At 59.1% G+C, this 16,117-nt stretch overlaps 1 protein-coding gene and 1 pseudogene across 4 annotated transcripts in view; one reads left to right on the plus strand and one right to left on the minus strand.

Moving 5' to 3' along the window:
- Nucleotides 1–16,117, plus strand: part of ARHGAP8 (Rho GTPase activating protein 8) — a 123,245-nt gene that overhangs the window by 54,512 nt on the left and 52,616 nt on the right. For all 4 annotated transcript variants that reach the window (XM_058308916.2, XM_071219104.1, XM_058308915.2 and 1 more), the window contains exon 4: nt 14,540–14,627. In XM_058308916.2, coding sequence (XP_058164899.1) covers nt 14,540–14,627 — 88 coding nt within the window. The remainder of the gene's footprint in view (nt 1–14,539; nt 14,628–16,117) is intronic.
- Nucleotides 1,943–2,589, minus strand: LOC101436958 (DDB1- and CUL4-associated factor 12-like; annotated as a pseudogene).

The raw sequence follows: 16,117 nt of genomic DNA on the forward strand, positions 1-16,117 counted from the left end.
GCCCATCAGCACTACCCATAGACCAGATCCACACGGGTCAAGGAGGACCAGGGTTTGGACCGTGGACCTCCCATGTGGTAGACAGACGCCCTATCCATTGGGCCAAGTCCACTTCCCTATAATTCAACATTTCTTTTCCAGTTTTCCTCTTCTCAGTTTCCTTCTGAATCTCTTTCTGTCCCCGAGCCATACTTGCTTTATGATGCCATGCTTGAACAAGTTCTGTAGTTCAGATACTTTGATATAAAGCCATTCTAGTCTTCGGAATGAGACCCAGCTGTGCAGTTTCCAGCGTCCATCTCTCCTTCTGCCTGACCGGAGGCTCTGGGTCCTGCAGGAACCCCCGCTGTCTCTTGGCGTTCACAGCATGGCTCCATCTGATGAGCTGGCACCCACACAGGGCGCTCTCCATCTCCTGGGGAGCACAAGCAAACCCTCGAAGAATTCAAATGCTTTTCCAAACCACTCAGGGCTCTGCGCGGTCACAACCACTTTAGTTTCGCTCGAAGCGATCCTTCTTCCCTTCGGGCCCCATGTTGGGCGTCAGTTGCTGAGATCAGCTCAATGATAAGTTGGCTCAAAGGGAAGGCAATGCAGAACTTTACGAAATAAAGGACAGAGAGAAAGACACAAGAGGAAATAAAAGTGGGACCAGGGGACTCACAGCTTCTGGAACTGAGAGCCTCGACCCTAGTTTCCACATCGTATTTATTGGAAACTACCGAGCAGCTGTTTGCTATCAGAACTGCAACATCATCTATAATAATAGGGAACAACTGCAACATCTACAAAAAAGAACAGGTCACACAAAGTTCAGATACAATTTAAACTCTTTTTCCCATACTCTAGCACACCCTTTAGTATTTCCTGAACATCTGGTCTCTTGGTTAGAAATTCTCTTAGTTTCTGTTTATCTGTGAATATTCTAAACTCACCCTCATTTTTCAAAGATAATCTTGCCAGATATAAGATTCTTGATTGGAAGTTTTTTCTTAGAGTATCTTAAATATATCATACCACTGTTTTCTTGCATTCATGGTTTCTGGTGAGAAATCAGCATTTCATCTTATTGGGTATCCTTACATGTTATGCATTGCTTTTCTCTTGCTATTCTCAGAATTCTCTTTGTCTTTGGCATTTGACATTCTGATTAGTATGTGTCTCAGAGTTGGTCTACTCAGATTTTTTCGGATGGGAGTATGTTGTGCTTCTTGGACATGGATATCTCTGTCCTTCAATAGGGTTGGGAAATTTTCTACCACTATTTCTTCAAATATTCCTTCTGCCCCTTTTCCCTTCTCTTTTCTTTCTGGGACACCCATGACACATATGTTTGCACATCTTTTGCTGTCATTTAGTTCCCTGAGACCCTGTTCAATTTTTTCCATTCTTTTCTTCATCTGTTCTTTGGTATGTTTACTTTCAGAGGCCATTTCTTCAAGCTCACCAATCCTTTCTTCTGCCTCCTCAAATCTGCTATTACACAATTCCAATGTTTTTTAAATTTCACTTATTGTACTTTTCATTCCCATAAGATCTGCTATTTTTCTATATATACTTTAAAATTCTTCTTCCTGCTCATCCAATGTCTTCTGTTTTTTGTTTTTTGAAAGTTAGTATAAATCTCTGCATCTCGGGAGAGAGTTAATTGTCATTAACTCCAGAGCCCAGCATAGTTTCCATGGAGCCCTGAAGGAAGAGGACCTCCTGCTACAAAGAGCTTCATTCCAGATGAGTCATAGCAGTGCGTGTAAACAGCATTAGGAAGGAAATCAATGTCCGAAAAGTAATTCCTCCAGGTTTCATCATGATTTAGCCAACCTTTGTCAGTGGTTAGTTTCAAATTCTCCCCAGTTAGTCTGGGCTTGGACCCATAACAAGCTGAGAGCCTCTTCCAGAAACCTCTGAGCTCAGATGTCATAGATAGCAGGGAACCCTGCCCTGTGCCCTCAGTGATGATGTTCTTGTAGAAGTTCACCGATTGGATCCCCAGACACCACCATAGTCTCGCTGATCCATGCAATGGAAAAGATCCAGTCCCTGTGTCCATCATCTCCCACGCACACAGGATATAGTATAGGCAGACAGTAGATGGCAAGACGTGGGGGTTGTCTCCTCCAGTGGAGATTGTTCTGGAGGGATTCAGCTTGATGGCATGGATACCACAGCCCTGTTGAGTCATCATCTCTCCAGCCTCCCGTCTTTCAGAATGAGAATCTTGGTGATTTGGCTTGTCTGGACATCCAGCACAAATAGCGTGTTGCATTTTGTGCCACACACCACTTGCCTGTGATTCAGCCACTGAGATGCAAAGACTTTATTAAAGGTCCCAAGGTGAAATTCTCTCTCATTCAGGAGACTGGGAAGCTGTTGTGCGGCATCACCATGCAACCCTTGGGAATAGCTGGTTTCATTCTGTAGCCTGGCTTCCCGATCCTTCAGGTAGTACACTAAGGACCTCTTCACTGGGGAGAGTCTTTTCCTTTTGTGAAGAGAGCGATCCCAGCCAAACTGCAGGCCCTGAGTGTCACTCCCAGCTCCTGGTGAAGTGGGCGCTTTCCGCTTCCTGCTAACTGCTTTCCGGGCCATAGTGGGCAGCGCCACTGTGGCCCCACAGCCCCATGGGGTGGGGGGAGTGGGGGGCAAGAGGATGGCGGGTCATATCCCGGGCCCTGGGCCTGCGCACTATGCTGCACCTGGCCCAAAAGTTGGCCCTGACCCGGGGCACAAGGTCGAGAAGGGGAGGTGAACAGAGGGAAGGAGGGAGGGGGGATCGGGGCAGGGACAGGAAAAGGAAGGGGAAGAGGAGCCCCGAACCAGAAGCTTTCAGACAACCGAGTGTGGAAAGGACGGCCCAGTATCTTCTTAATATCCTTAATCTCTTTAGCCATCTCACTGAATTTATTAAGGAGATTTGTGATTAGTTGTCTCAACTCCTTTATGTCATCTGGAGGCTTATCTTATTCCTTTAAGTGGGCCATAGCTTCCTGTTTCTTGCTGTGGAGTATAATTTTGTTGGTGTCTTGGCATCTGGCTTACTGGAGTATCTATTCTGGGTGCGGCTTTTTCTCTTTCATTTATGGTTTCCTGCCCTTTCTCCTTTGCTGGTTGTGCAGTAGGCGCCAAGGATGTAGTTGATACTATAAGCTGTGGTGGCTCAAGCTGCCCTCATTGCCCCAGGGACTGTTGAAGCTTCTCCCAACTTTCTCCTTTGCCAGGGGTAGGACAGCGTCACAACCGTGTGGAATAATCCAAATTGTGTAGGACAAGACTGTAGTTGCCCAGAGAGACTGATGAAGCTTCACATCCCTTTCTCCCCTAACTGGGGCAGGGATAGATCTGCAGGTGTGGGCAGCAATCTCTGCAGTGCGGGTCCAAGATGACCGCAGTTGCCCTGGTAGACTTCTGATTAGTCAGTCTGTGCCAGCCAAAGGTACCTGCAGTTACCTGGATAGGCTGGTGCAGGGCTCGCCAGCCTCCTCCCTGCCAGAGGTGGGGCTGAAGCCTAGGCTAGGGCTGCCGGCCGATCCAGGTGAAAGAAACTGGTTCCTGCCATCACTGTGATTTTTAGTTAGGCTTCCCCTCACACTGGGGGCAGAGTCAAATGGGGGCTACCAGCCTCTTTCTGACCTGGACAGGTTCATACTTTAGCTATTCTTAGGGTTATACCCTAGCCAGCCAAATTAGTAGCTGAAATCGGCAGCCAACCGTCTCCTCCTCCCCTGTTTTTGGGGAATGGAGTTTCCAGTTCCAGCCACAGAATAGCTCCTGGGCGGCCCACACTGCCAACATAGGATGATCATGGCCTCTATGGCTTGGCTGGTAATTTCCCAGAGAGGCTGGCACAGGTCCCCCCAGCTTCCTGCTGGAGGTGGGGCTGGGGCCCAGGCTAGAGCTGCAATCTGATCTGGATGGAAAGAAGCCAGTCCCCACCAGCACTGGAATTTTCAGTCCACCCCACTTCCCCTCGTGCCAGGCGTGGAGTTAAGATGGTGGCCACCAGCCTCTTTCTGACTTGGACAGGTTCAAACTTAAGCTGTTCTTAGGATTATACTTTAGCCTGCTGTAGCAGTTTGATATAATTGTGAATTCCAAAAACAGATATCGGATTATGTTTGTAATCTGGTCTGTACCTGGGTATGATTGAGTTATGGTTAGGCCTTTAATTGGGCCATGTCATTAGGGCATTGAGTCCCCAACCACCAACGGGATAAAAGGCACAACAAAGGGCAGAGTTGGGGGCTTTTAATGTTGGAGTTTTGATGTTGGAGTTTAATGCTGAAGCTGGAGCCCCAGGGAGAGAGACAGAGCCGTTCGTCTGATAGTCTACAGCTGACCTTGTGGAGGAAAGAGAGGCACTGAGCCCAGAGGAACCCAGGAAGCCTGAACCCTGGCAGATGTCGGCAGCCATCTTGCTCCAACACGTGGAAATAGACTTTGGTGAGGAAAATAACTTATGCTTTATGGCCTGATGTCTGTAAGCTCCTACCCCAAATAAATACCCTTTATAGGAACCAACCAATTTCTGGTATTTTGTATCAGCACCCCTTTGGCTGAATAACACCTGCTGAATTTACTCATCAGTAGGTGAAGTCAGTGCCCAACTGTCTCTTCCTCCCCCCTTTTAGAGAAGTGGAGCTTTCGATTCCAGCTGCGGAACAGCTCCCAAGGTGGCTTGTGCCTCCAGTGGAGGATGGGCACCGGCCTCTGCGGCGTGGAGCCTCTACTTACGAGTCTTCTCTGCAGGTGGGCAGCGTCCTCCTTCCACTCCTTCAAGGACGTGACAGGATGCTCTTCTGGCCTCCTGGAGCCCCCAGACAGGTGTTTCAGCCAGCTCCAGAGAGCTCTGGGTGTTTGCTAACTGCCCTGGAGCAGGAGCTGATTTAGGAGCTCCTTATTCTGCCACCATCTTGCTCTCTCTGTAGCTTTTTATTCCTCGGTTTATAAAATCTAGTAAAAGGTTTAAGACCCAGCTTTGGTCCTGCAATCTAATCGAAGGCCCTTAACTGTAGGTTCCACCTGCAGTGGGTTGCACTCACAGGGATGGATTAGTTTAAGAAGATAGTTTTTGGGGGTCCACAAAGCCTCAAACTGCCTCAGACACGATGTCAGGTGTGGCAGTCGCCCCTGGAGCCCAGCCCTGTGGCAGATTCCTGGGCAGATGGCGTCCTGGCAGCAATCCTGGGGTTCCGGCTTGTTCTCTTGTTTTGGAGCAGAAGTTCTCACGCATTAGAATTCTACTCCTTGGGAAGTTTAACCATCTCGAAGGAACATCTGATGGCCTCGAGCCACCCCTGAGAGACATGGCCTTAATGAGAACTGTCCAGAACAGCCAGAGGGGAGGGGGCTGGGGAAAAGCTAAAACCTCTCCCCAGGGTGAAAGAGACTTTATAGTGAAGCACCGCACCAAGGAAATAGCGGACCAGGCAGCCTGGACAGATGGGGGCTCGGAGCGTCCCGGAAGTGGCCAGTAGCATCTGCAGCTGGAGCACCCGGCAGAGCAACCCCCCGCCCCGCCTCTCCCTGAGGGTCCGTCTGCGCAAAGACCCCTTCCCTCTCGCCCTGGCGTCCCAGTGTTGTGCTCACGCCTCCACCTCCAGCTCATGCCCCGAATTGCCCCTGTGACCGAGGGGACCGTTCAGGACCTGGAACCCCCTTTCCTCCTGCTCCGCAGGGGGGAGCCCTCAGGATCCCCCCACCCACCTCTCCCTCCCGGCCCTGATGCCCCCAGTGCTGCACATCCAGAACCACGACAGGAAACCCAAGATGGTCTCTTCCTAAAATGGTCTTGTCTGATCTCTTATTGCTTAAGTGACTGTGCATTTGCCCACATGGAAGCTTCGTAGGATTTTAATTCTCAGGGTAGTGTTTGCCCACTAAAGTTGAAGATTTTTGAAAGCAGTCATCGTGAGCTTCAGGGTCTGAAGCTCCAGCCTGGGTCGCGCAGTGGTGGCCCAGCTGGTGGCCCAGAGGGGAAGTGACACCTGCGGGACATGGTGGGGGAGGGGAGGGCACGGGAGGTGTGGCCTCGGGCAGGGGGCTGTGTGCACAGCAAAGGGAGAGGAAGAGAGAAAGAAGGCCGCGGCTGACCTGGTCCTGCTGGACGACGCATCTCGGCCCCCCACTTCCAGAACTTTCCCCACAGCCTATTCAGATGCCAGCTGGCCTTTCTTGCAGGACACAGATCAGACGCAAAAAGTCTTTAAATCTCCATTTGCTTCCACCAAAAAAGGCTAGTGACCTAAAACACAAAGCCAGCTCCCAAATCCCTCCATGATGCTGGCATTGCCTTCGTTATGTGTTTTATTTGTGTGTGTGTGTGTGTGTTTTTTTTAAGATTTATTTTTTATTTCTCTCCCCTTCCACCCCCACCCCATTGTCTGCTCTCTGTGTCCATTCGCTGTCTGTTCTTCTGTGTGCGCTTGTATTCTTGTCAGCAGCACCAGGAATCTGTGTCTCCTTGTTGCATCATCTTGTTGTGTCAGCTCTCCATGTGTGCAGCGCCATTCCTGGGCAGGCAGGCTGCACTTTTTTTGCACTGGACGGCTCTCCTTACAGGGCGTACTCCTTGTGCTTGGGGCTCCCCTACACGGGGGACACCCCTGCGTGGCACGGCACCCCTTGTGCGTATCAGCACTGCGTATGGACCAGCTCATCACACGGGTCAGGAGGCCCTGGGTTTGAACCCTGGCCCTCCCGTGGGGTAGGTGGACGCTCTATCTGTTGAGCCAGATCTGCTTCCCTCGTTATGCACTTTAATCATCCGTTGTCTCCGGGGAGAAGCTGAATCGCCGAGCCCTGGGTGCCGGCTCTGGGAAGAGTCCCTTCCTTCATAAACTGGCTTCTCCCGTCGGGGGACGGTGGACACTGCTGTGAACAGCGGGGAAGAACAGGGATCGTGAGCGACACCCGCAGAATCTGTGTTCTGTGGCAGCTTTCATTCCCTCCCCGTTCTGTCCTTGTAAAGCCCGTCTTCGATCCGCTGGCTCTTCCCGGGGAACTGCGGAGGGCGTTTACTCATATCGGCTGATGTAACAGGTTTTTAAAATTTGTATCTTTTTTTCACTTTTTAAGTAAATTTTATTCCAACTTCACAAATAAAAGAACAGACAAGAGGCAGCTTAACAAATTAGGCAAGCACTACTTTAACAAGGCCTACCCAAGCTGGGTGTAGATGCGGTGTAGACGGCTTCATGAACGGGAGCCCGTGCCCCCGGGGTCCTGTGTCCAGGCAGCCGCGGGAGCCGAAGGCCTGGCTGGGAAGGAGTGGGGCGGGGGGGGGCAGGGGCAGCAGTGGGCGCGGGGCCGGGGGTGCTGCCCAGCATCAGACGGCCTCGAGAGTGATCGCCGGCTCTGACACTCACATGGCCTCTCTGGGCCTCAGTTTCCCTGCTGGGAAATGGGATGGCGGGAGACAGGACACGAGAAGGCATCCAGTGTCCGGCCTGGCAGGTGGCCCCTGGTGGCATTTACCGAGCGCCTACTGGGAGCCAGCGCTAGGCTACGGCTGCGCTCGGATTACAGATCGAATCCTTCCCGGGACCCCTCAAGTCAGCCTCAGGCTGGTCCCCACGTCCAGACGCAAAGAGGCTGCCCGCGGCTGCACGGGGAGTCAGTGGAGACCCCACCCCAGGAGTCAGTGGAGACCCCACCCCGGGAGTCAGTGGAGACCCCACCCCGGGAGTCAGTGGAGACCCCACCCCGGGAGTCAGTGGAGACCCCACCCCGGGAGTCAGTGGAGACCCCACCCCGGGAGTCAGTGGAGACCCCACCCCGGGAGTCAGTGGAGACCCCACCCCAGGAATCAGGGATGGCCCCCTCCCCCTCCCCCTCCCCCTTTGCAGCTCTTAATGTTACACGGGGGCTGGTGTGTGGGGGCGAACAGCGCCTCGTTGCTGGCCCCGGGCTCGAGTCCTGGCTGCCCTGCATCTCGGCCACCTGCTCCTGGTGAGCGACAACCCTCGGGGCCTCTCCCTGCGGTGTGGCCGACCCCCGCCCTGCATGGACGTCCAGGGGCCCCACTGCCCCCCGCGGGCCTCCGCTCCCATCCCCGTGCTTCCCTCCAGGCTCGCGCAGGAGCCGCGCTCTGCCTGGGGACACCCGCGTTGGCAGGTGGGGCGGGTCTCGGTGCCGTCGGCGCCCCGCGGACCCTCTTGCTGCTCCTTGGGTGGGAACGCCCCCTTCAGACCCTGGCTGCACCCTCTGCCGCCCTCCAGTGAGCAGAGCTGCAGTAGTGGACCCCCGCATCTCATCTGGGGTGAGAACACTGGCTTTGCTGGGGGGGGGGGGGGGGAACAGACGGCTGGGCTGGAGGAGAGGCGGGGGCTGGGGGCGGCCTTCTCCTCCAGCCTCTGGACTCAATTCGGCAGCGGTAGGGGCTGGGATGCCTGGACGTCCGGCCTCCTGGCCACAGCCGTGAGAGTCCCTGGCCTTGTCTGCAACCCCTCCTGGTGCCCCCGGCCCCACCGCCCACACGGGCGCTTCCTCCCGTGCCCCCTCCCCAGTGAACAGCCCGGCCACCATCCCGAGGGCTCCCCCCACCCCCGCCATAGGCCCCTTCCCCGACCCCAGAGGTCTGTCCTTCACCAGGTCTCTCTATCCCTCCCTCTCTTCACCCCCGTCTGCCCTGACCCCACCCAGCAGCCCAGGGGCTTCACGAGCCCCTCCCCCTCCCAGGTCACCTGGATGAAGTCGGAGCGCCCTCCACACACGCTCCTTGTCCTGTGGCCTTGACCTCTGCTTCTGCTCACCCCTTCCGCTCCCGGGAGCCCGGGGTGGCCCGCCTGCTTCCTCGCACAGCCCCAGCCCCCCACGCTGCCCCTGCAGGCCACGGGGGTCTCGGGAGCAGTGGCGGCACAGCAGGGCCGCGCTGCTGCTTCAGTTCTCATCTCCCAGAGCTCAGCCCCCTCTGCTGTGCTGCGGGCAGGGCCACGGGAGCCCCTTCTGATTCTCAGAGACCGCCCCCTCCACGCACGTCACCGGCCTTTCCCTGGGAGCGTGGGGTGGCAGGAGCTGCGTGGGGGTGGCAGGAGCCACCCGCGTCTTTTTCTGCAGAGCTGGACGCATGCTGAGCTGGCCTTCCGCCCTCGAGTCCTTTGGCGCCTTCCCCGGGACGTTGCCACTTGGTTTGGCGCCGCCCTGGGTGGTTCTGTTTTGTTGGCTTTTTTTTTTAACCTTTCCATGTTGATGTTAAATTTCTTTAGCAAACCCTCTCGGGGCATTTAATTCGTTGTTTCCTCGGCAGCCACAGCCATGATTAATAAGCTCAGAAACCAGGCCGCCCTCTCCTCTTTTGCCCCCTTGGGGAGCAGAAACCCAAGTTCGGCCAAGAAGCCCCGGCCCCCGAGAGAGTGGAAACCGTGGTGGGCGCCACCGCCTGCTCCGGGCGCAGCATCCGGGGCTCCGTGCACAGAACCCCCCCCTGGCGGGGGAGCAGACAAAGGGGTGTGCTCCCGTGCAGCCCTGCCAGGGGGGCTTTCGAAACAGACGGCCGGCGTGAGCGGAATTCTAAGTGCTGCTGCCCACGGCAGGGGCTCGGAGACGCAAAGGCTGCTGTCCTGAGAGCCCGTCCTAGCCCCGGAATCCCCAGCCTCAGGGGGCTTCCAGGCTCCCGGCAGAAGTGGATGCATGCCCTAAATCACAAACAGCTCTCCTGGCGTGTGCACGCGGGGGCGCGGGGAACGACTGTGCATGGGCGGGGACGGCCTCATGTGCACGTGGGGGGGGGGGCGGACGACAACTCTGCACCTGTGGACGTGTGCAAGATTGATTCATTACCTTTCTGAGCTGGAGGGGGTGAGAAAGGCCCGTTGCCATTTCCATTCCAAGTGAACATTCTGATACAGAAATCCCATTTCTTTACAGTTTTTGTGTTTTTTTCCTGTTCTTTTTTCTCTTTTTTGTTCCTTTTTTTTACTCTTTGCAGTGAATTGTAAGTCATCATACTAGTCAGCCAAAGGGGTGCTCATACAAAATACCAGAAACGGGTTGGTTTTTATAAAGGGTATTTATTTGGAGTAGCGGCTTACAGATACCAGGCCATAAAGTGTAAGTTCCTTCCCTCACCAAAGTCTATTTGGAGCAAGACGGCTGCCGACGTCTGCGAGGGTTCGGGCTTCCTGGGTTCCTCTCTTCCCAGGGCTGGCTTCTCTTTCATCTGTGTGCTGACTTCCCGGGGCTCCAGCTTAAGTCTTCAGCATCAAACTCCAACATCAAAAACCCTCAACTCTGTCCTTTGCCGTGCCTCTTACCTGGGTGGGGACTCCATGCCCTAATGATAACTCAGTCATGCCCAGGTGCCGATCAGATTACAAGCAGAATCCAATATTTCTTTCTGGAACTCATCAACTTTCTGGAACTACACTTGTGTACGTTTCTGGGAGCGTATCTGTTAGGCTGCTGGGTCTGCTGTAACGAAGCCGGGCAAGCTTAGTGGCTCGGACTCCGCCATCGAGGGCGGGCAGGGCACACGCCCCCCAACCCTCGGGGAGGGTCCTCGGCCTCTTGCTGGCGAGCCCGCCCTCCTGGGCTGGTGACGGCAGCCCTCCAGCCTCTGCCTCCGTGTCGTCACGCGGCCGTTGTAGGAGTCCTGCCGTCCCTGGATTCGGGCCCGCCCTCCTCCAGATGACCCCATCTCCCCTTGGTGACGTCTGTGAAGACCCTGCTTCCAAGTGTGGACACGGCTGCAGATACCGGGGCCAGGACTTGGATCTAGCTTTTGGGGGCGCACAGTTCAGCTTGCACTGGTCCCCTTGTTGTCTTCCCATTCCTGATCGATTTTCTATAATCAGTCGTTGAGTTGATCAATACTGATTATTGGCTCTGCCTGGGGTTCACCGTGGAGCCCCGTGGCCATAAGGAAGGCGGCTCGCTGAGGACGGAGCCTGCGGCGTGCGGGGAGGGTGCAGGGCGCACCTGCAGGAGAGAGCCGGGCTGTCTCGGGAGAGCGGGAGCCACTGCAGGACCGAGGGCCAGGCCGGGGGCAGGGGGGGGCCGGGCCGGGGGCAGGGCGGGGGCCGTGTCTGGGGCAGGGCGGGGGCCGTGTCTGGGGTTCGCATGCAGGCAGAAGAGTGGGCACGGGTGCCCGGAGGGAGCCCCGGCGGGTGGCGCGGAGCCCTTCGTCCAGTTGGAGGCCGCCGAGCTGCCCCAGAGAGCGTCCCGTGCCGACAGGGTGTTCCACCCTGACCGAGCAGCCGCCGCCGCCACGGGACCCCGGAGCAGCTGGAGGGTGTGTGACCGCGGCACCAACTGCACACCTTCTCCTTTAACTTAAGCGTGAAGAGACCCCGCAGTCAGCGGGACCGGCCAGTGCAGACACGGCTCCTGCCACTCCAAGGCGAGGACAGGGGAGCGGCCGAGGGCCGGCGGCCAGACTGCGCCCTGACCCGGCAGAGGTCAGCACTCCCCAGCCACGGCAGGGCGGCCTCACCGCGGCCTCCCTGCAGCCCTCCCTGTGCGTCCTCACTGCGGTCCTCCCTGCGGTCCTCCCTGTGATCCTCACTGCGATCCTCACTGCGGTCCTCCCTGTGATCCTCCCTGTGCATCCTCCCTGTGGTCCTCCCTGCGATCCTCCCTGTAGTCCTCCCTGTGGTCCTCACTGCACATCCTCTCTATGATCCTCCCTGTGCGTCCTCACTGCGGCCTCCCTGCGGTCCTCACTACACATCTTCCCTGCATGTCCTCATTGCGGTACTCCCTGTGGTCCTCCCTGTGGTACTCCCTGCGGTCCTCACTGTGGTACTCCCTGCGGTCCTCACTGTGGTCCTCACCATGGTCCTCACCGCGTGTCCTCACTGTGCATCTTCCCTGTGTGTCCTCACTGTGGTCCTCACTGTACGTCCTCACTGTGTGTACACAGTGTGCATCCTCACCGCGTGTCCTTACTGCGCATCCTCACTGCACGTCCTCCCTGCAGTCCTCACTGTGGTCCTCAGCGCACCTCTGTGGGTGCTGAAGACCAGAGCACGCGTGTGTCTGCCCGTGTGTGTCTGTGTGCTGGCCCTGGGATCGGTAGCCCGCAGCGGCCCCACCTGGGGCGTGTGTCTTTGCATCTGCACATCTGTATCCGCGCGTGTCTGTGTATCTGTGCGTCTGTGCGTCTGTGCGTCTGTGCATCTGCGTGTCTGTGCATCTGTGTGTCTGTGCGCCTGCGTGTCTGTGCGTGAAGGGGTGCTGTGGGCTGAGGTCCCAGGAGAGGTGGGCTTAGCAGAAGGCTTAGAACCTCCATGGAGGGCGCGGCGCGGCAGGAGGACGCACTCCAGGGACAGGGGAGGCTGGTGGGACGGGGATGCGGCTGCGCCCACTCCTGGGGGTCCTGAGGCCGCTGGGCAGGTGGGGCCCTCAGGCCTGCCGGGGGAGTGGCGGGGGCGACCAGGGGTCCAGCAGCCTGGGCCCTGGACGGCCGCGTGTGGGGGCGCCCGGCAGGTGCGCTGGCTGACAGCTGGGAGGAGCAGGGTCGGGCACGGCTCCTGGCTTCTGGGTGGAAGCGGTTCCATTCACAGAGGGGTCCGTGGAGGGGTCGGTTTGGGGGTGCCCCGTGACTGTGTTGAAGGGGACGCGGCCGAGGTGCGTGGCCTCCTCCCACCTGGTGCTCAGCAGAGAGGTCTGGGGGCGCAGGGGGCTTGCCTGGGCCCCTGGTCTGTGGTGGGTGGGTGAGAGCGGGGCGGGGGAGGGGGGAGGCAGAGGCGGGGACAGTGGGGAGGGCAGAGCCCAGGGGCCTCTCTGTGTCCAGCTGGCAGTCACCAGCCACGCTGGTGTGTGGGGAGAAGCCTGTGACTGTGCCCAGTGCCATTTGGGGGTGGGGGGCAGCCTCTGTGGCTCTCCCGTGGCCTGGCACGAGCTCCCCAGCCTCGGCCGTCTCGGGGTCTGGCAGGGACTGACGTTCCGACCCCCCTTCACTGGAGCCGGGCGCTCTCCTGCGAGGAGGGGGCCCTGGGCGCTGTGAGCCTCTGCCTGCCTGCTGGGTGGGCCAGAGGGAGCGGGAGGGGCCACTGCAGGCACCCAGGGGGGCGTAGGGGGCAACAGGGGCGGGGGCCAGGAGGGGCAGGTGGCCAGACCGCAAGTGCCTTTGATGAGTGGGGGGTCAGACGAGGGCCTTGGGGGAAGGACAGGCAGGGTGTGGGGCTCCAGCCATCTGGCCCGAGCACCCAGAGGACTGGGGGGGCCGCAGGAGCGGTGGGGGGCTCCTGAGTGGATGTGACGATGCCTCACGAGCCCCTCAGCCACTTCAGCCAGAGCCCCCGGCCCCTGCCGGCCCCCTGCTCTCCCACCCACCCCAGTGCCAAGGAACGGGGGGCTACACTGGACCCCCACTTTCTACCCCCATAACAGCAAGTCCACGAGCCCGCTTTCTCCATTCCGTTGTCAGGTGTGTCCTGAGGGGCGAGGCCTGTTGACACAGCTGTGAACAAGACAGCCTTCCTCCGTGCAGCAGACCCTGAGATAGCTCTCAACCCCGTGCCCCCCCGCCCCAGCCCACAGCGCCTCCCCTCTCAGGCCCCCCTGGCTGGCAGGCTGCTTCCACCGTCCAGGCCCGTTCCCCAGGGGAAGCCAGAGCGAAAGCTGCCCCTGGGCCTTTGCACTTGCCGCAGCCTCCCTGAGATGCCCCTGGCAGAGAGGCCTGCCCTGACTCCCGTCTGCAGGGGGTCTCCCTCCCTGACCCCCACTAGTCTTTCCCATGGCCCCTTGTTTCCAGCCCCGCCCGCCTCCGCTTGTACTTCGGGCGTCTGGGCGTGTGTAGCTGTAATGAAGACGCTGCACTTCTAGGACCCCGGGCCGCAGCGCTGCTCCCCGCCGGGCCCGTGACCACAAAGTGAGGGCTAAAGCTGGATAATCGAGGTGGTAGGTGCCATCTGTGACACCAGGGAGCTGGGTCCCAACAGTGTGGCTTTAGCCTCCCATGGGAGTCCTTTATGTTGGGGGCCTCTCAGGGCCCAGGACACGGCGAGGGGGAAGTCTGGATGGGGGGTCCCACAAGTGGGAGCTGGAAGAAGAGGGGTTTGGCGTGTGCGGGAAGTGGTGGGTCCCTGGCAGCCGTCCTTGTTTCCAGAAGGAAGCGCCGGCTTTGCAGCTCACCTGGCCCCTCCTGGGTGCCCCGAGCCCCGGTTCTGGGGACACAGGAATTGGACCTGGCCCGGTTCTCATGGAGTGCCCCGTCCTCACCGCCTCACGTGGGCGGGAACAGACGTGCCGGGAGACCACGCGGGGGGCGCGGACTCCTGCCCTCCGGCGTGTGGTCACTCCTAGAAAGCCCGGCCCCCGGCCCCCCAAGCTCCTCCAGGCCCAGAGTCCAAGGGTGTCCACAGGGGGCCTGGGAGTCCAGGCGTTTGGGCTGTGTCCGGGGGCCTCCCCCTGGGCCTCTGCCTTCCGCGGGCGGGGACGTGGTTTCCGTGGGCATCTGGTCACAGAGACGAGCTCGGCCCCTCCGCCCCGGGAAAGCCGCCGCCTCGCCCCCCCCGCGGCCAGGCGGGCGTCTCGGGGCTGGGGGCGTCCCTCGCTCACGGGGGCCGCGGCTCAGGTTCTCGTCTGTCTGGCCCTCCAGGGGACGACCGCTTTGGGAGAAGAGTCGTCACCTTCAGCTGCTGCCGGCTGCCCCCGTCCCACGAGCTCAACCACGGGCGCCTGCTGGAGTAAGTTTCTCCGCTGCTTTCTCTCTCTGGGCCATGCTTGCCCGCCTCTGCCCCTGTCCCTGCCCACCTTCCCGACGCCCTCCTCTGCTCTGGGGCTTCCCGGGTGAGCTGTGAGGGCTGGCGTGTGGCACGTGCGGCGCTCAGGCTTCTACTTGAGGGCCGTCCGTGGAACTCTCCAGAAGAGATGGAAAGCACTCGTCCTGCGCCCCCGCGGCAGGAGTGCCATGGCCTGGGCCATCTCCACCGACGCCATCCGGGAGCTGGGTTTGTCCCCAGCTGGCAGCAGGGGCCGCCTGCCTCCCGGGTCGTGGACTGTCCACCGGTGAGGGCACGGGGGGTGGACCTCTGGACGAGGCGGCCGCAGTCCACCGGCCCTCCCCCACCTCGCGCTTCCCCCGAGGCCTCGCCGCCCCCCCACCACTAGTCCCCGCTGGGAGGGTCTCTTGGAGCCCCGGCTGCTGCCACCACTGTCACCGGCTCGTCGTGCCATTTCTGAGCACCCCTGGGTGCCTGCCGTGTCAGGGCTCACCTCTGACATGAAGGGCCCCCACTGTGGTTTGGGGGGCTCTGTCCAGAAGGGGGCTCAGGGGCAGAGGCAGCGGGAGGTGGAGCTGGGTGAGGGGGCCCGTGCCCCTGCTGTGCACGCTCAGCTCGCACGGGTGGGCCCGGCGGGGGGGGGGGGCGCGGTGGCGAAGGCCTGCATGGCACGTCCCCCCCTAACTCTGATCTGACCTCCGACCTGCCCCCAGACCTGCTTCCCTGAGCGCTGCCGCCCGGGCGAGGGCCCCACCCGCCAGCCTGGCACCTGCTGGCCGCCAGCTCGCGGATTGGAAGGCCCAGGCCCGGCCTTTCTGCCCCTCCCCCGACTGCTGTGGCCATGTGACCCCCTCCTCAGCGCAGCGGCGGTCTCCTGGCATCCACTCCCACCCCCCTTCAGCCCTTCTTCAGCTTCTAGAATGTTCCTGGCAAGACATATATCCATTGCCACCCCATAGTGCAGGGGCTCTTAACCATGGACCCCTTTGCCAGGCAGGTGAAAACCACGGACCCCTTACTAAGTCCACACTTAGTGTGTGCTATTTCATAAACACGTCACACCCACCCCAGCACGTCCCCACAAGAACAATGTTTCTTTGAATTTCAGTTCAAGCTCACGCCCCCCGCCCTGGTGCACTGGCTTCCCAGCCCGCACAGGAACGTCCGGAGTCTCACTCGGCCCCCCAGGACCTGGCCCCCGCCCCCATTCCACTGACGCCCCGAGACTCCCCCTCACCCCTTTAACTGGCCCGGGGACGCCCCAGGGCCTTTGCACTTACCCCGCCCATGGCCTGACCTCCTCGCCCACTTCCTTCGGGGCCCTCTGGTGCCTTCCTGGCTGTTGTATAAAGCCCCCAGCCCCCTCAGGCGCTGCCCCTTGCCCTAGCCCATCTCCCTTTAGATCCCTTTGACCACTTGGCATTTTCTATTTGTTCGTTCACTGTCAAGGGGGT

The sequence above is a fragment of the Dasypus novemcinctus genome, chromosome 12 (assembly GCF_030445035.2).
Source record: "Dasypus novemcinctus isolate mDasNov1 chromosome 12, mDasNov1.1.hap2, whole genome shotgun sequence".
In the NCBI taxonomy this organism is placed as follows: domain Eukaryota; kingdom Metazoa; phylum Chordata; class Mammalia; order Cingulata; family Dasypodidae; genus Dasypus; species Dasypus novemcinctus.